At 41.3% G+C, this 20208-nt stretch overlaps 1 protein-coding gene and 4 gene segments (V, D, J or C); all 5 read right to left on the bottom strand.

The window, feature by feature from the left end:
• Positions 1–2253: 2253 nt before the first annotated feature.
• LOC120300337 (Ig heavy chain Mem5-like) lies at positions 2254–4722 on the bottom strand. The gene is made up of 4 exons (XM_039326196.1): positions 4517–4722; positions 4116–4426; positions 3829–3862; positions 2254–2630 (listed from the first exon to the last, which is right to left on the bottom strand). Exons 1-4 carry the CDS (start codon positions 4554–4556, stop codon positions 2254–2256), a joined length of 762 nt encoding a protein of 253 aa, XP_039182130.1. The 5' UTR covers positions 4557–4722.
• A 1986-nt stretch (positions 4723–6708) lies between these two features.
• On the bottom strand, positions 6709–7281 carry LOC120300329. The segment is given in 2 exon segments: positions 6709–7085; positions 7174–7281. Coding segments are annotated over 2 exon segments (417 nt in total).
• Positions 7282–7643: 362 nt separating this feature from the next.
• LOC120300322 lies at positions 7644–8328 on the bottom strand. The segment is given in 2 exon segments: positions 7644–8020; positions 8101–8328. Coding segments are annotated over 2 exon segments (417 nt in total).
• A 7267-nt stretch (positions 8329–15595) lies between these two features.
• On the bottom strand, positions 15596–16162 carry LOC120300319. The segment is given in 2 exon segments: positions 15596–15966; positions 16049–16162. Coding segments are annotated over 2 exon segments (411 nt in total).
• Positions 16163–16350: 188 nt separating this feature from the next.
• Positions 16351–18066, bottom strand: LOC120300313. The segment is given in 3 exon segments: positions 16351–16362; positions 17547–17857; positions 17944–18066. Coding segments are annotated over 3 exon segments (363 nt in total).
• Between the last annotated feature and the right edge of the window lie 2142 nt (positions 18067–20208).

Raw genomic sequence — 20208 nt, 5'->3', positions numbered from 1 at the left:
ACTCGTGCCTGCAACCCATTCCAGTCCTTTTCCTGGAGCTTGTCTCAACCAGTGCTTGTTATGGTTGCTGAAGGTGAATCTAGATCAGTGGTTCTCAACCTGTGGGTCGGGACCCCATTTGGGGTCGAACGACTATTTCACGGGGGTCGCCAAACAATACAGTCCGCCATTTTTTTCCCCTTTTCCTTAGCTGTGCTACTCCCTTTTATTCTATTGGCTTTTGAAAGCCAATAGAATAGACTCTCTTGAATAGAGTCTAATTCTATTGGCTTTCAAAAGCCAATAGGAATTGTCCAGGCAGTCTCTGCCCTGCTGAGCCCGCCAAAAGCCCCGTTCTCCAAACGTGCTGCACCAGTTGAGTAGTCCTCGACTTACGACCAGTTGAGTAGTCCTTTACTTACGACCGGTTGGGGGTCACACCATTAAAAAGGTTGAGAACCACTGATCTAGATCCTTGGCAGGAGAGATGGAGGGACCCTCCAGGCCTTCTCACATCCCCTCCAGACTCCAAAAACTGGACTTGAGACTGGACTCCTAAAAATATTTTTTAATGAGATCTCCTGCATACAAGAGCAGAACATGGAAATAAATTTTACATAGTGAAAATAATTACCTTTGAGGACTACTAGCAAGGACGCAAGGTTTAGCCACATTTTTGCTCACTCTAATGAATGGAGGGAATTGACAGGGGAAAATGCAGGAAATTGCCCACGGTTTATGTTGGTGGAATTTGTCTGAAAAGGGAAACTATGTGGCTCCTTTAAAGGGGAAATTGTGTCCTGATTTAGATATTTATTGGGATAAAAGAGCTCCTCAGGGCATTGACTAATACATTTATGTGAGCATCACTTCTAGGTGCATTTTGTAATTAACATTCGAATCCTAAGAAAATGGTTCAGACCCATTTTTTTCCCTCTGTGAGTTAGGAGAAAGGGACAGTTTGCTAATACATTTCAGGGAACTTCCATTTGTGTTTTTCAATTAATCAATGGAACAACTTGCCTCCAGAGGTTGTGGATGTTCCAACACTGGAGGTTTTAAAGAAGTGATTGGACAATCCTTTGTGTGAAATGGAATACGGTCTCCTTCTTGAACGGGGGGTTGGACTAGAAGATTTACAAGGTCCCTACCAACTCTGTTATCCCTCCCCACTCCTCATACTTTTTAAAGAAGAGACTGTACAACCATTTGTCTGGAATGGTATAAGGCAATGGTGGCGAACCCATGGCACGGGTGACAGAGGTGGCACTTAGAGCCCTATCTGTGGGCATGTGCACCATTGCCCCTGTCCTAGGCCTTCAGCTGGGTTTTATACAACCTTTTTGCTTTAGGCCTCCGCTACTGTGTGCAAAAAAAAAAAAGGTTCAATCAATCAGTCAATTTCAATTTCTCATGGGAAAAAAAATCTTGCAAAGTTAGAATTGATTGATTGAACTTTTTAGTCCCACCCAGTCTGCCATTACTCCCAAAGCCACACCCACCCAATGGGCCACACCCAGCCAATGGGCCACATCCACCCATCACCCGATGATGCATAAGTGGGTTTTGGGTTGCAGTTTCGGCATTCAGTCTCTAAAAGGTTTGCCATCACTGGTATAAGGTCTGCTGTTTGAGCAGGGGGATGGACTAGACACTTCCAAAATAAGAAAATATACAATTATACATATTTTATTCCCGAAAGAACCACTTCCAGATGCGTAGACATTTGGAGTTTGAGACAACATTGCCTCCAGAATCAAAACTGAGGAGAGGACACATCAACCTCATTTTCTAAGGAGTTTCATTCACAGCGCATATTTCTCCAATGTGGAGAATATTTAGGATTATCCTAAAGTTGCATTTCCATCCTTCCACCACAGTGGTTCTCAACCTGTGGGTCGGGACCCCATTTGGGGTCGAACAACCATTTCATGGGGGTCGCCAAACCATGCTGTCCACCATTTTGTTCCCTTTTCCCTAGCTGTCCTACTCCCTCTTATTGGTGGCCACACTCACTTGGGGGTCACCACAACATGGGGAACTGTATTATGGGGTCACGGCATTAGAAAGGTTGAGAACCACTGTTCCACCATGATACTAAAAGACTATATTCCGTTCCAATGAAACCAAATCACCTTCTAAATAGGGACAGGGTACTTGGATTTTATTTTATTTTTCTGACAACACACTTTTTGAAACCCAGAATAAAATATTCTGAAGTACTCATTAGAAATCAATCAATCTTCATTGACTAATCCAGGATGTGGGACTCAGTCAAGTTGAAGAACTGCTCTGAAAAAAGGAAGGTTCTTGTTTGGCTCCAGATTCACTTCCTCTCACTGTGTCTCTCGCACAGTAATAGATTGCTGTGTCTTCAGCTTTGAGTCTGTTCATCTGCAGATACAGCTGGCTTTTGGCATTGTCCCTGGAGATGGTGAAGCGGCCCTTCACTTTGTCTGAGTAGCGAATAGTACTAGAACCAGTACTTATGTATGCCACCCATTCCAGGCCTTTTCCAGGATACTGTCTCACCCAGCCCATCCAATAGCTGCTGAAATCAAATCCAGAGGCTTGGCAGGAGAGACGGAGGGACCCTCCAGGTCTTCTCACATCCCCTCCAGACTCCACCAACTGAACTTGAGACTGGACTCCTAAAAAGAAATATTTTTTTTTAAAATGAGATCTCCTGCTTAGAGGAGAACATGGAACATGGAAATAAGGACACAAGGTTGAGCCACATTTTCACTGAATGAATGGAGGGAATTGACAAGAGACAAGAGAGAAAATTGCACAAGGTTTATGTTCCTGGGTGTTGTCTGAAGAGGGAAACCATGGGGCTCCTTTAAAGGGGAAATGGTGCCTCGATTTACATATCTGTTGGGATAAAAGAGCCCTTGACAAACACACTTCTGTGAACATCACGTGCATGTGCATTTTCTAATTAACACTGCACCCCTAAGAAAAGGATTGGGAGACATTTATTTTTCTGTGAATTTATAGGTGAAAGGGCAAATTTATTGTTTATTAAATAAAAGAAAAGCCTGAAAAATACACCATATGAACTCTCTTATTTGTTTATTTTATGGAAAAATCCCAAATGCATTAAATGGCAGCTGACCTGCAAGGAATACTGTTTCAGCTACGCTAGTTAGCTCAACTCACAAAGTCGAACTTAAATCATATTGTGACCAAATACACCCCCTTATTTGAAAAAAAAAAGATAAATAATTATCTTTCTATTATCCAAAATATATGTATTTTCTTCGCTTTAGGTTATCTCTCATAAAACCAGATAACGTAAAAGCAGGTTTATCGGTCTGTGTTTCCTTTGTAATATTAAATTGTAATATTTCTTTTTCCAAAGGAAATTGCCCACTTGTTTCAGTGTTTGGACTAATTCTGATGCCTCAAGTGTTTCCTTTGGGTGCTAATGGGTAGCTATCTCTGACCCCACCACACGCATCCACAGTGGGTTTTTATGTTACAACAGATAGATAGATAGATAGATAGATAGATAGATAGATAGATAGATAGATAGATAGATAGATAGATAGATAGATAGAAGAAACAGCTAAGACCACACATTACTGCTCAAAGCAAGAAGCTAAAAACACCAGCCTGAAGATGACGAATGTGACTTCGTCGAAACATCGCCAAGACACTTCCAATTTTACGTGGGAGAAAACCCGAACAACCAAAGACCTACATAGATAGATAGATAGATAGATAGATAGATAGATAGATAGATAGATAGAGAGATAGATAGAGAGATATTTTGTGTGTGTGTGTGTGTGTGTGCAAGTGTTTCCTCAATATGAGAATGGCAGTTTGGATATTTAGAAGGTTCACTCTGAGGTTTCATTTCCAGGCTTCTGCCACGATACTAAAGAACAATATTCCATTCCATGTTTTTTCCAGAACATAAATCACCTTGTAAACAGGGAAGATGAAACAGACTTTCAAGCCATTTTCATCATCCTATATTTTCTTACAGCAAACTCTCTGATACCCAGAATAAAACATTCTGAAGTTCTCTCTAGACAGAGATCAATCCTCATTGACTAATCTAGTCAAATTGAAAAGCTTCTCTGAAGAAAGGAAGGTTTTTGCTAAGCTCCAGATTCATTTCCTCTCACTGTGTGTCTCACACAGTAATAAATTGCTGTGTCTTCAGCTTTGAGGCTGTTCATTTGCAGATACAGCTCGCTTTTGGCATTGTCCCTGGAGATGGTGAAGCGGCCCTTCACTTTGTCTGAGTAGCTAATAGTACCAGAAGAGTAGCTGATGTATGCCACCCATTCCAGTCCTTTCCCTGGAGCCTGTCTCACCCAGCTCATCCAGTAGCTGCTGAACGTGAATCCAGAGGCTTGGCAGGAGAGACGGAGGGACCCTCCAGGTCTTCTCACGTCCCCTCCAGACTCCACCAACTGGACTTGAGAATGGACTCCTAAAAAGAAAAGATTGTTTTTTTTAAATGAGATCTCCTGCTTAGAGGAGCAGAACATGGAAATAAACTGTATGTGGGGGAAATAATTACCTTTGAGGACTACTAGTAAGGACACAAGGTTGAGCCACATTTTCACTGAATGAATGGAGGGAATTGACAAGAGACAAGAGAGAAAATTGCACAAGGTTTATGTTCCTGGGTGTTGTCTGAAGAGGGAAACCATGGGGCTCCTTTAAAGGGGAAATGGTGCCTCGATTTACATATCTGTTGGGATAAAAGAGCCCTTGACAAACACACTTCTGTGAGCATCACTTGCATGTGCATTTTGTAATTAACATTGCACCCCTAAGAAAAGGATTGGGAGCCATTTATATTTCTGTGAATTAACAGGTGGAAGAGCAAATTTATTGTGTATTAAATAAAAGAAAAACCTGAAAAATACACAAAATGTATTAGTATCTGTAGTTTTTTAACTGTTTTATATGATAACTAAATATGATAACATGATCCTTTCACTTTGTTTCCACTTCCAGTCCAAGGTTTGAAATACCTAGATAAGTTTTTTCTGGTGGCTTAAATGCAAAATCTTTTAATAAAATTTCTCAGTTACACACTGAGTACTCCTACAATTTTCTTGATCATGTTTCAAGGAATTATTACAGAAATAGAATAAAATAAAAATATCCGATCTCCAAAACTGTTTTATATGTTCACTAAATATGATAATATGATTCCTTCATCTTGTTTTTATTTCCAACAAAGATTTGAAAGACCTAGACAGTTTCTCTGGCGACCAAAACCAACAACCCACCATTATATATATTTGTTTTCTGAGATTTTTGCGGGTGTTTGTTTGTAGGTCTTTGGTTATTTGGATTTTCTCCTATGCAAAATTGGAAGTGTCTTGGCAACGTTTCGATGAAGTCCTGCAGATGACGAATGGGGCTTCGTCGAAATGTTGCCAAGAAACTTCCAATTTTACGCTGGAGAAAACCCGAATAACCAAAGACCTACATATATATATCAGGCTCACTGTAAAGACTGTAGCCCACTGAGATGTGAAATTTTCTTGAGAACTTTTCAGTGAATTAATACAAAAATATTTTTTTTAAAAAAATAATTATTATCAGTCCTCCAGAATTAGACAATATCTAATGACATTTGTTTTATGAATTGTGGGAAGATTTCCCTTGATTTGGGTCTCCAGCTGGGAAGCAGACCTTCGGCTCAGGCGGAAGAAATGATACAGAATGCCAGAAAGTAGGTTTGTTTACAGAAACCAGACGGAGTAATGGTACAGGGATGGTTTCTGGACTAGCTAGTAGTTTCCCAAGGTGAGGGGTCCTCTTCTTATACTCCTCAAATTATTGAGATTATGATTTGGCTTTTGAAAAAAAAAAGGTTCATTTAATTCCATCTAGTTTGTGTCTGCATGGACCAGTAGCGATTAATATTGTCCTTGGGAAATATTTCTTTGTTCATGCAAATGTGTTTCTCTATATGGTTTATGTCTGTCTTGTTAGTGTTACAAAAGTTTTACCTAGTGAGGTTGATGGGTTTAATTGTTTTCTAAGACACGTGTTTCTTTTAGTTTGACAGTTTGCCCAGAATTGGTCACGACAGGGAAGGAATAATGAGAGACAGGGAAAAAAAAACAAAACAAAAAAAACTTTTCTTTCGACTTTAAAGTTTGGTTTGGCTTATCTCTTAAATGGTTCTTTTCCTGAGGTACCCCATCCTTCCTGGGTGCATCTACATCTGTGATGCCAGGTTTATGGGGCTGGATTTCCTTTGTAATATTTAATTGTAAAATTTCTTTTTCCAAAGGAAATTGCCCACTTGTTTCAGGGTTTGGACTAATTCTGATGTCTAAAGTGTTTCCTTTGGGTCTCAAGGGTAGTTATCTCTGACCCCACCACATGCATCCACAGTGGGATTTTATGTTACAACATTGCCCCCTAGTGTCATAAATGAGGAGGGAGAGCATGTTCCTAATTCTCCAAGGAGAATTAGGTGTTTCCTCAATATGAGAATGGCAGTTTGGATATTTAGAAGGTTCACTCTGAGGTTTCATTTCCAGGCTTCTGCCATGATATTAAAGAACAATATTCCATTCCATCTTTTTTCCAGAACATAAATCACCTTGTAAACAGGGAAGATGAAACAGATGTTCAAGCCATTTTCATCATCCTATATTTTCTTACAGCAAACTCTCTGATGCCCAGAATAAACCATTCTGAAGTTCTCTCTAGACAGAGATCAATCCTCAATGACTAATCTAGTCAAGTTGAAGAGCTGCTCTGAAGAAAGGAAGGTTTTTTCCAAGCTCCAGATTCACTTCCTCTCACTGTGTCTCTCGCACAGTAATAGACTGCTGTGTCTTCAGCTTTGAGGCTGTTCATCTGCAGATACAGCTGGCTTTTGGCATTGTCCCTGGAGATGGTGAAGCGTCCCTTCACTTTGTCTGAGTAGTAAATAGTACCAGAACCAGAGCTTATGTATGCCACCCATTCCAGGCCTTTCCCTGGAGCCTGTCTAACCCAGTGCATTCCATAGCTCCTGAAGGTGAATCCAGAGGCTTGGCAGGAGAGACGGAGGGATCCTCCAGGTCTTCTCACGTCCCCTCCAGACTCCACCAACAGGACTTGAGACTGGACTCCTAAAAAGAAAATATTTTTTTTTAAATGAGATCTCCTGCTTAGAGGAGCAGAACATGGAAATAAACTGTATGTGGGGGAAATAATTACCTTTGAGGACTACTAGTAAGGACATAAGGTTTAGCCACATTTTCACTGAATGAATGGAGGGAATTGACAAGAGACAAGAGAGAAAATAGCAAAAGGTTTATGTTCCTGGGTGTTGTCTGAAGAGAGAAACCATGGGGCTCCTTTAAAGGGGAGATGGTGCCTCGATTTACATATCTGTTGGGATAAAAGAGCCCTTGACAAACACACTTCTGTGAATATCACTTGGATCTGCATTTTGAAATTAACATTGCACCCCTAAGAAAAGGATTGGGAGCCATTTATTTTTCTGTGAATTTATAGGTGAAAGGGCAAATTTATTGTTTATTGAAAAAAAGAAAAGCCTGAAAAATACACCATATGAACTCTCTTATTTGTTTATTTTATGGAAAAATCCCAAATACATTATAATACAGAATAAACCATTCTGAAGTTCTCTCTAGACAGAGATCAATCCTCATTGACTAATCCAGTCAAGTTGAAGAGCTTCTCTGAAGAAAAGAAGGTTCTTGTTTGGCTTCAGATTCACTTCTTCTCAGTGTGTCTCTCACACAGTAATAGATGGCCGTGTCTTCAGCTTTGAGGCTGTTCATTTGCAGATACAGCTGTCTTTTGGCATTGTCCCTGGAGATGGTGAAGCGGCCCTTCACTTTGTCTGAGTAGCGAATAGTACTAGAATCGGTGTTTATGAATGCCACCCATTCCAGGCCTTTTCCTGGAGCCTGTCTCACCCAGTGCATCCAAGAGCTGCTGAAGGTGAATCCAGAGGCTTGGCAGGAGAGACGGAGTGATTCTCCAGGTCTTCTCACATCCCCTCCAGACTCCACCAACTGCACTTGAGACTGGACTCCTAAAAGGAATATTTTTTAATGAGATCTCCTGCATCTAAGAGCAGAATTTGGAAATAAAACATATAGTGGAAATCATTACCTTTGAGGACTACTAGTAAGGACACAAGGTTTAGTAACATTTTTGATTGCTCTAATGAATGGGGGGAAGTGATAGGAGATTAAGGAAATATCACAAGGTTTATGATTCTGGGTGTTGTCTGAAGAGGGAAACCATGGGGCTCCTTTAAAGGGGAAATGGTGCCTCAATTTACATATCTGTTGGGATAAAAGAGCCCTTGACAAACACACTTCTGTGAACATCACTTGCATGTGCTTTTTGTAATTAACATTGCACGCCTAAGAAAAGGATTGGGAGCCATTTATTTTTCTGTGAATTAATAGGTGGAAGGGCAAATTTATTGTGTATTAAATAAAAAAAGCCTGAAAAATACACCATATGAACTCTCTTTATTGTTTATTTTATGGAAAAATCCCAAATACATTAAATGGCAGTTCAACTGCAAGGAATACTGTTTCAGCTTGATTAGTTAGCTCAACTCACAAAGTCGAACTGAAATCATATTGTGACCAAACACAACCCCTTATTTGAAAAAGAATGATAAATAATTATCTTTGCTTTAGATTATCTGTCATAAAACCAGATGGGGCTTTCCAGTAAGGATTTTGGTGTCTTGAGAAATTAAATTCTTTTCAGATCCATTGAAAGAAACTTTAAAATCTTCTGGATTGGTGTATGTATTAATATCTGTATTTTTTTAACTGTTTTATATGTTCAGTGAATATGATAATGTGATCCTTTCACTTTTTTTCCAGGTAAAGATTTGAAATAACTAGATAAGTTTTTCTGGTGATTTAAACACAAAATCTATCTTTTTATGAAATTTCTCAGTTTCACACTGGGTAACCGTACAATTTTCTTCAGAATGTTTTAATGATTTATTAAGGAAATAATAATAATAAAAATACCTGGCCTCCAAAACTGTTTAATATGTTAACTGAATATAATAATATAATCCCTTCATTTTGTTTTTATTTCCAACAAAGATTTGAAATACCTAGACAGTTTCTCTGGAGACCAAAACCAACAATCCACCAATGTGTGTATATATATGTATGTATGTATGTATGTATGTATGTATGTATGTATGTATATATGTATGTATGTATGTATGTATGTATATCAGTTTCACTGTGAATACTGTAGCCCACTGAGATGTGAAATTTTCTTGAGAACTTTTCAGTGAATTAGTACAAAAATATTTTTTAAAAAATAATAATTATCAGTCCTCCAGAATGAGACAATATCTAATGACATTTGTTTTATGAACTGTGGGAAGATTTCCCATGATTTGGGTCTTCAACTGGGAAGCAGACCTTCGGCTCAGGCGGAAGAAATGACAGAGAATGAAACAAGCTGCCAGAAAGTAGGTTTATTTACAGAAACCAGACGGAGTAATGGTACACGGATGGTTTCTGGACTAGCTAGTAGTTTCCCAAGGTGAGAGGTCGTCTTCTTATACCCCTCAAGTTATTGAGATTATGATTTGGCTTTTGAAAAAAAAAATGTTCATTTAATTCCATCTAGTTTGTGTCTGTTTGGACCAGTAGTGATTAGTATTGTCCTTGAGAAGTATTTCTTTGTTCATGTAAATGTGTTTCTCTGTATGGTTTATGTCTGTGTCAGAATCCAATCATATTTCATCTTTAATTATCAAATATAGAAACTCCCAATTCTGCCTTCTTTGGATTCTGCCATAAGAGGGAGAGAAGGGGGAGAACAAAGGGCCTTTATGGCCCTCACTTCCTTCAGTAGACTTCAAAGAGCTGAATGCTGAATGTGTGTTTATTGTAACCTATTGTAACCTCAAAGCGTTAACACCAGAGACCATTAGCATTAACAAAGAAGAGTATTTGCCTTTCATGTAGTTATCTGAAGTCTCCATCCAGACGGAAGAAAGAAGAAACGGGGTGGAATTGTGATACTAGAAACTATCACTGGGAAGGGGGGTTGATTGGGTGGGACTACTGGGGAACCCCTTAAAACCTTGAATGGGAGAGCTTGGACCCCAAGTCCTGTCTAGCATGCCTGCAACCCTTTTCTCTTAATAAAGGATTCCTGTTGGAAGAATTATTCCAAGAGTTCTGTCTTCTTAAGATGCAAAGTGGGGTGGGTCCTTACATTAGACAGGACTTGCAAAATTAATCCACCTGGAAGGGAGACCCTTGCCGGGGGGATTTTGCAAAAATTTACCATGTCAGACAATGGAGCAAGAGAGGGGGAAAACTCCCTGGAAAGAGAGCCGCTGACCCAGTTGGAACCTTGCCAGATGTTGGGATCCGAGAGGCCAGATTTCTCAGAAGAAGAAGTGGTGGAGACACAGGACCACAAGCCTCACTGGTCGATGGGCGTTGGAAAGAAAAGCGAGTGGGGAAAGGAATCAAGAAAAGTGACCCTGAGACGGGGGACCAAGCAACCAGAATGGAAGCAGGAGATGGAGAAATCCCTGCACGCAAGTAAAGAGGGAGGAAGCTGTATGCCGTACTCAGACTGGATCCTAGAGAAAGCTATTGACCTGATGAAGAGAACTCTCAGCTCCCTAGGAGAGGAGATTCCTGAGCCCTACGCCCGCCCCAGTTCCTGGAGCCACAAAGGGAGAGACACCGAGGGGGACGTGGAACCTGCAACCCCAGGGACATTTACTGATCCAGGAGCTGAATTGGCCAGAAGACATCCTCCTTGGCCGTTTCAAAGACGGACTAAACTATGATCTATATGATGCTTGCCTGCCCCGAGGAGACCCACATCGACTTGAGGAATGGTACGTCTTGGCAGAGGAAGCAGAGATCGACATATTGAAGAGGCATCGCCGAGGAACACAATGGAGCCGCCCCCCGCCTGAGCTGACACACCAACCGGTGAAATCATCGGATACAGCCAAGAAGCAGATGGGGTGTTTCAAGTGCGGAAGAGAAGGGCATCAAGCTGTAGAATGCCGCTCAAAGGCCCCCCAGCACAACCCAGACAGATCCCCAATCAACAAACCCAGAGGGTATTCAGCTAAGCCAAAAGAACCAGCCATGAAAATGATGGAAATTGCAGAAACCCCCACCTCTGCTCACCAAGGGGAAAGAACTCCAGCCTACACCACAGGGCCGGTGGATGCCTCAGATGACAGCTCGGAAGGCGAACCCCTGGTAAGTGGATGCATCACACCCATCTTCAAAACAGTGACTATATTAATCCCCCCCCATGCCCGAAGCTGTGAAGGTGAAAGCCTTAATAGATTCTGGCTGCACCCGCTGCCTCATTAGCCCAACACTAGTGGGGAATCTGGGCATCCCATCCAGGAGACTGGAACAACCAATCTCATTTGGCCAGCTAGATGGATTCCATAGCAGGGGGGGTGCCAGCTACCCTAGCCACTCTGCCCAATACACCTCTCCCTGGCCAACCTGAAGAGGACTTAAAAAAACGTTTGTGGTTGACCCCCAGGTATGGGAATGCCCAATGAATTTTCTAGGGATGGAATGGTTGAAAAAAATGGAACCCCTGGTAAATTGGAGGATGACAGAAATCAAATTCCCGAAGGGGGACCCTATGGACTTAAAACCCCAAGGGAGGCTACCAGAATCAAGAATAGAAAAAGCATCCATAGGAGAGGAAAAAAAGATTAACAGAAATACCAGAGGAATATAGAGACCTTGCTGAAGTCTTCAGTGAGAAGAGGGCGAATGAGCTTCCCCCCCCCCACCGACCCACAGACTGCACCATTGAATTCCCGAAACCCAGATTATACTCCATGAGCCCAAAGGAGAAGGAGGAAATGGAAAGATTTATACAAAAAAACCTGGAGAGAGGTTTCATTGAGCCAGCCAAGCCTAAAGTGGCTGCCCCGGTCCTTTTTAGAGAGAAGAAGGATGGCTCTTTACGTTTATGCGTGGATTATAGGGCACTGAACACAATCAGTGAAAGCAACCTATACCCGCTGCCCCTCATGAAAGACATGCTGTCACACCTATCGAAAGGGAAAATTTTTTCTAAACTAAGACTTAAGGGAAGCTTACTATCGCGTGAGAATCAAGAAGGGGACGAATGGAAGACTGCATTTCATGGGGTGCTATCAATTCAAAGTCTTGCCATTTGGATTACAAGGGGGCACTGCAGTCTTTATGCAATTAATCAATGACGTTCTAAGGGAGCACCTGTTTAAGGGGGTCCTTGTTTACTTGGACGACATTCTTATCTTTACCGAAACAAAAGAAGAACACGTCAAACTTGTCAGAGCGGTTTTAAAGAAGCTGAGAGCCGCTCACCTATATGCCAAACTCTCAAAATGCGAATTCCACCAGGAAAGGATAGACTACCTAGGCTATTGCATATCCCCACAGGGCATTGAAATGGACCCAGAGAAGGTCAGAGCAGTATTAGAATGGGCACCACCCCGCACAAGAAAGCAACTACAAAGTTTCCTGGGCTTTGCAAATTTTTACCGCCAATTCATCCCCTCATTTGCACAGATAGCCTTGCCTCTCACTAACTTACTAAAAACGAAGGGAACATCCTCAGTAAACCTAGCAGCCACTAACATGGACAATGGAGTGCCAAGCAGCACGTTGAGAGACTAAGAGACTTTTTCTGCCGAAACCCAGTACTAAGGCCACCCAGACATGGACAAGCCCTTATAATACAGCAGATGCAAGTGATGTGGCAGTGGGGGCTGTGCTATTACAAGAAAATGATGATGCAGTATTGCAACCCTGTGCATATACATCCAAGAAAATCACGGAAACAGAACAGCGCTGGCCTGTATGGGAGAAGGAGGCTTATGGGATACGTTGGGCATTACTCACATGGCGACAGTTCCTGGAAGGCAACAAAATCCCCTTCCAGGTGTGGACTGATCACAAAAATTTGGAAGCCCTGAAAACGTCCAGGAAACTCAATCCCAAACAAGCCCGCTGGTCCAGCATTTTCACCAGTTCCAATTTAAGCTCAAACATTTACCAGGAAGAAAGAGACTTCCCTGGCAGATGCATATCTCGCATGCCTCAATATAACAGCACACGCACCGCAGACTCTAGACCAATACTGGCAGAGTCACAACTGGCAGCACCAGTAACCACAAGAACCCAAGCCAAATTAAAACCACAACTGGACAGCCAAACTGGAATTGAATTCAGAAAAAGTTTGGAAACAGATGATTGGTTCCAGAAAAACAAAATTGTGTGCACAATGAAAGACGGGTTGCCTTGGATAGGGGAAAAGTTATATATACCAACAACTCAAAGAGTAACTTTCATGCACCTTTGCCATGACACAAAATCAGCAGGGCATTTTGGATTTGTAAAAACTGTACATTTAATTAAACGGCAATTTTGGTGGCCATCCATGAAAAAGGACATTGAAAGTTATATAGCCAGTTGTCCAAAATGTGCCACGGCAAAGAGGTTGCAAGGGAAAGTGCCAGGACTATTGCAAACAGTGGCAAGTCCCTCAGCCCCCTGGAGGGAAATAGCTATGGATTTTATAGTGGAATTGCCAGAAAGCAATGGGAATACTGTGGTCTGGACGGTCACGGACTTGTTTTCCAAACAGGTGCACTTTATCCCTTGCCAAAAGATTCCCACTGCAAAAGCCTTAGCAAAACTTTTCATCCAACACATTTACAGATTGCATGGGGCACCCCAATGCATCATCTCTGACAGGGGGGTGCAATTTACGTCTGCATTTTGGAAGGAATTTTTATCACTCTTAGGAACCACTCAGGGACTGACATCTAGCCACCACCCTCAAGGAAATGGGGGGGCTGAAAAAATGAACTCAGTACTTAAGCAATATTTAAGATGTTTTCTTAGTTTCCAGCAGACCGTGTGGGCGGACTTACTCCCCTTTGCAGAAGTTGCCTACAATAATGCAGTCCACTCCAGCACAGGTTACACTCCTTTTCAAATAGCCACCGGTCAAAGTTTCAACCCCATGCCAGAATTAACCCCAAAAGAACCAACGATCCCCTCGCTGAAAGAATGGATGGAAAAATTACAAAACACCTGGCCAATAGTCAGAAAAGCACTAGATGAAGCTAGGCAGGCTTACAAAACAAAAGCCGATAAAAAAAGGGTTGAGCCTACACCATTCATTATAGGAGAGATGGTGTACTTATCTACAAAATACCTAAAGTCCCTACAGCCCTGTAAAAAACTTGGACCAAAATACATAGGACCTTTTCCAATTAAAAGAATCATAAATCCAGTAACAGTAGAATTAGAGTTACCCAAAAATCTCATGCAAATACACCCAATTTTTCATTGCAGCTTGCTGAAAAGAGAGCATCAGTCACCTCTACGGCCAAAAATCCCCCCCCCACCACCTCCAATCATGGTGGAGGGTGAACAACACTTCGAAATAAAGGAAGTCCTTGACTCTAGGAGAGATCATGGAGCAACTCAGTACCTAGTTGCCTGGAAACACCTCCCTCCCTCACAAAATGAGTGGGTCCATAAACGTCATGTCAGAGCCCCGAAGCTATTGAAGAAGTTTCACACAGAGTATCCTAACAAGCCTGACTAAATTTTATACTTGTGTTTTCTTTCAGGTGGATCTCTCTTATTTTTAAGAGGGGGCGGATGTCAGAATCCAATCATATTTCATCTTTAATTATCAAATATAGAAACTCCCAATTCTGCCTTCTTTGGATTCTGCCATAAGAGGGAGAGAAGGGGAAGAACAAAGGGGCTTTATGGCCCTCACTTCCTTCAGTAGACTTCAAAGAGCTGAATGCTGAATGTGTGTTTATTGTAACCTATTGTAACCTCAAAGCGTTAACACCAGAGAACATTAGCATTAACAAAGAAGAGTATTGGCCTTTCATGTAGTTATCTGAAGTCTCCATCCAGACGGAAGAAAGAAGAAACGGGGTGGAATTGTGATACTTGAAACTATCACTGGGAAGGGGGGTGGATTGGGTGGGACTACTGGGGAACCCCTTAAAACCTTGAATGGGAGAGCTTGGACCCCAAGTCCTGTCTAGCATGCCTGCAACCATTTTCTCTTAATAAAGGATTCCTGTTGGAAGAACTATTCCAAGAGTTCTGTCTTCTTAAGATGCAAAGTGGGGTGGGTCCTTACAGTCTGTCTTGTTAGTGTTACAAAAGTTCTACCTAGTGAGGTTGATGGGTTTAATTGTTTTCTAAGACACGTGTTTCTTTTAGTTTGCAGTTTGCCCAGAATTGCTCAAAGCGGGGAAGGAAGAATGAGAGACAGGGGAAAAAAAACCCAAAAACTTTTCTTTGGATTTTAAAATTTGGTTTGGCTTATCCCTTTCCTGAGGTGTACCCCATCCTTCCTGGGTGCATCTACATCTGTGTTGGCAGGTTTATTGGTCTAGGTTTCCTTTGTAATATTTAATTTTAAAATTTATTTTTCCAAAGGAGATTCCCCACTTATTACAGGGTTTGGACTAATTCTGATGCCTCAAGTGTTTCCTTTGGGTGTTAATGGGTAGCTAATGGTGCTAATAGGTAGCTATCTCTGAAGTTCTCTCTAGCCAGAGATCAATCCTCATTGACTAATCTAGTCAAATTGAAGAACTGCTCTGAAGAAAGGAAGGTTCTTGCCTGGCTTCAGATTCACTTCCTTTCACTGTGTGTCTTGCACAGTAATAGACTGCTGTGTCTTCAGCTTTGAGGCTGCTCATTTGCAGATACAGCTGGCTTTTGGCATCATCCCTGGAGATGGTGAAGCGTCCCTTCACTTTGTCTGAGTAGTAAATGCTAGATGTAGCCATGCTTGCAACCCATTCCAGTCCTTTTCCAGGAGCCTGTCTCACCCAGCCCATCCAATAGTTGCTGAAGGTGAATCCTGAGGCTTGGCAGGAGAGACGGAGGGACCCTCCAGGGCTTCTCACATCCCCTCCAGACTCCACCAACTGCACTTGAGACTGGACTCCTAAAAGGAATATTTTTTTTAATGAGATCTCCTGCATCTAAGAGCAGAATTTGGAAATAAAACATATAGTGGAAATCATTACCTTTGAGGACTACTAGTAAGGACACAAGGTTTAGTAACATTTTTGATTTCTCTAATGAATGGAAGGAAGTGATAGGAGAAATTAAGGAAATATCACAAGGTTTATGCTTCTGGGTGTTGTATTAAAAGGGAAACCATGTGGCTCCTTTAAAGGGGGAATTGTGCCTTGATTTACATATCTGTTGGGATAAAAGAGCCCCTCAACGCATTGACAAGCACACTTCTGTAAACATCATTTCCATGTGCATTTTGTAATTAATATTCTACTCCTAAGAAAAGGGTTGGGACCATTTTTTTTGTGAGTTAATAGGAATGCTGCACATTAAGTAACAGAAAAGAAAAGAAAAAATCCAGCCCTTCTCAAAATGATTGAAGGTAATAGAGGTGAAACTAATTTATTTATTAGAGAACATATAAAAAGGCTAGCACATCAGACTACAAGATAGCCTCCTTACCCTTCCTTTGTTTTATGGAAAATAAATGGCAGCTAAACTTCAAGGAACATTGTGTCATTAGAATAGTTGGGCCACTCAAATCACCAAATCAAATTTAAGTCACATTGTGACCAAATACACCCTCTTATTTGAAGCAAAATGATAAATAATTCTCTTTGTATTATCCAAAACGTTTGTTTGCTCTAGGTTTTCTGTCATAAAGCCAGATAGGGCTACCCAGCTAGGATTTTAGTGCCTTGAGAAATTAAATTATTTTGAGATCCATTAAGAGAAACTGTAAAATTTTCTGGGTTGGTGTATGTATTCACCTCCCTAATGTTTTAACTGTTTAAATGTTCAATGAATATGATAATATAACCCATTTCATTTTGTTTTCATTTTCAGCAAGGGTTTGAAAGGTTTAAACAGTTTCTCTGGTGACAAAACCAACAATATATTATTTGATGAAAATTCTCAGCTTCGCAGTGCACACTGTACCATCCTGAGACGTGAAAGTTTCTTGACATATTTTCAGAGAATTATTACAGAAATAAAATAAAAATGTAACTGGCCTCCAAAATATCTAATTACAGTTTTTTTTTCACCCTACCTCACCCCTGCACACACAATGGGATTTCATGTAGCAACATTGCCCCCCAGTGTCAAAAATGAGGAGGGGAAGCATATTCCTAATTCTCCAAGGATTTTTTTTTTTTTTAGTGCAGGTGTTTCCTCTTTATGTGAATGGCAGTTTGGATATTTAGGAGGTTCACCATGACACTAATTTCCAGACTTCTGCTGTGACATTAAAGGACAATATTCCATTCCTTGTATTTTTTTCCCTCAAGATAGATCACCTTGTAAACAGGGAAGATGAAATGGGATTTTTTAAGCCATTTTCATCATCCTATATTTTCTTACAGCAAACTCTCTGATACCCAGAATAAAATATTCTGAAATTCTCTCTAGACAAAGATCAATCCTCATTGACTAATCCAGTCAACTTGAAGAGCTGCTCTGAAGAAAGGAAGGTTCTTGTCTGGCTTCAGATTCACTTCCTCTCACTGTGTCTCTCGCACAGTAATAGACTGCAGTGTCTTCAGCTTTGAGGCTGTTCATTTGCAGATACAGCTGGCTTTTGGCATTGTCTCTGGAGATGGTGAAGCGGCCCTTCACTTTGTCTGAGTAGAACTTTCCACTAGAATCATGATAGATGTGTGCAACCCATTCCAGTCCTTTCCCTGGAGGCTGCCTCACCCAGGTCATGCTGTAGCCACCAAAGTTGTATCCAGAACCTTGGCAGGAGAGATGGAGGGACTCTCCAGATCTTCTCACATCCCCTCCAGATTCCACCAACTGTCCTTGAGACTGCACTCCTAAGAAGAAAAGATTATTATTATTTTTAAATTAGATCACCTGCGTACAGGAGAAGAGCATGGAACTATATGGGGGAAATAATTACCTTTGAGGACTAGTAGTATGAAGAGAATGTTTTGCCACATTTTGCTCACTCTAATGAGTGGAGGGAATTGTCAAGAGAGGATTCTGGAAATAGCACAAGGTTTATGTTGGTGGGAGTTGTCTGAAAAGGAAAACTATGGGGCTCCTTTAAAGGGGAAATGGTGTCTTGATTTACATATCTGTTGGGATAAAAGAGCCCCTCAGGGCATTGACTAATACATTTGTGTGAGCATCACTTCTATGTGCATTTTGTAATTAACATTCCAATCCTAAGAAAATGGTTCATTTCCAGCAAAGATTTAAAATATGCAGACATTTTTTTCTGGTGCCAATCATCAATGATACATTATTTTATTAACATTCTCAGCTTTTTGGTGAGTGTAAGGAGAAATTTCCTGACAGCGAGAACAATTAATCAATGGAACAACTTGCCTCCAGAGGTTGTGGATGTTCCAATGCTGGAGATTTTTACGAAGTGATTTGACAACCTTTGTATGAAATGGAATACGGTCTCCTCCTTGAATGGGGGGTTGGAGTACAAGATTTACAAGGTCCCTTCCAACTCTTTTATCCTCCTCATCCTCCCCCTCCCCCCTCCTCCTCCTTTTCTAAGAACAGACTGTACAATCATTTGTCTGGAATGGTATAACGCAGTGGTGGCGAACCTATGGCACAGGTGACAGAGGCAACACTTAGAGCCCTTTCTGTGGGCCTGTGCACTGTCATCCCTGTCCTAGGCCTTCAGCTGGGTTTTATAAAACCTTTTTGCTTTAGGCCTCAGCCGCTGTGTGCAAAAATAAAAAAAAGGTTCAATCAATCAGTCAATTTCAACTTCTCATGAGAAAAAAAAAATCTTGCAAAGTTAGAATTGATTGATCGAAGCTTTTAGTCCCACCCAGTCTGCCATTACTACCACAACCACACCCAGCCAATGGGCCACGCCCAGCCAATGGGCCACACCCAGCCAATGGGCAACATCCACCCAGCACCCAAAGATGCATAAGTGGGTTTTGGGTTACAGTTTGGGCACTCAATTTCTAAAAGGTTCGCCATCACTGGTATAAGGTCTGCTGCTTGAGCAGAGGGATGGACTAGACAATTCCAAAATAAGAAAATATACAATTATACATATTTTATTCCCGAAAATACCTCTTCCAGATGTGTAGACAGTTTGGATTTTGAGACAATATTGCCTCCAGAATTAAAACTGGTGAAAGGACACATCAACCTCATTTTCTAAGGAGTTTCATTCAGAGCGCATATTTCCCCAATGTGTGTTTGGCAGTTTGAATATTTTGTTGTTGTTGTTAATTGCTAAGTCGTGTCTGACCCATCGTGGTCCCATGGACAACGTTCCTCCAGGTCTTCCTGTCCTCTACCATCTTCTGGAGTTCATTTTTCACACCTACTGCTTCAGTGACTCGATCCAGCCATCTCATTCTCTGTTGTCCCATTCTTCTATTGCCCTCAATCTTTCCCAGCATTAGGCCCTTCTCCAGTGAGTCCTTCCTTCTCATTAGGTGGCCAAAATATTTAAGTTTCTACTTCAGCATCTGGCCTTCTAAAGAGCAGTCAGAGTTGATATCTTCTAGGACTGACCAGTTTGAATGCCTTGCAGTCCAAGGGACTCGCAGGAGTCTTCTCCAGCACCATAGTTCAAAGGCCTCCATTCTTTGGTGCTCAGTCTTTCTTATGGTCCAACTTTCACAGCCATACATTGCAACCGGGAAAACCATGGCCTGGACTATACACACTTTTGTTGGCAGAGTGATGTCTCTGCTTTTTAGTATGCTGTCTAGATTTTTATATAGGATTATCCTAAAGTTCCATTTCCATCCTTTCACCATGATACTAAAAGACTACATTCCCTTCCAATGAAGCCAAATCATCTTGTAAATAGGGACAGGGTACTTGGATTTTTTGTTTTGTTTTGTTTTCTTTTCTTACAACACACTTTTTGAAACCCAGAATAAAACATCGTGAAGTTCTCATTGGAAATCAATCAATCTTCATTGACTAATCCAGGATCTGGGACTCAGTCAAGTTGAAGAACTGCTCTGAAGAAAGGAAGGTTCTTGTTTGGCTTCAGATTCACTTCTTCTCACGGTGCCTCTTGCACAGTAATAGACGGCTGTGTCTTCAGCTGTGAGGCTGCTCATTTGCAGATACAGCTAGCTTTTGGCATCATCCCTGGAGATGGTGAAGCATCCCTTCACTTTGTCTGAGTAGTAAGTGATAGATGAACCCATGTGTGCAACCCATTCCA

Source organism: Crotalus tigris, unplaced genomic scaffold, assembly GCF_016545835.1.
Source record: "Crotalus tigris isolate CLP2741 ecotype Arizona unplaced genomic scaffold, ASM1654583v1 scf7180000017614.5298720, whole genome shotgun sequence".
NCBI classification, from domain to species: domain Eukaryota; kingdom Metazoa; phylum Chordata; class Lepidosauria; order Squamata; family Viperidae; genus Crotalus; species Crotalus tigris.
This window is presented reverse-complemented; position numbering and strand designations above follow the sequence as displayed.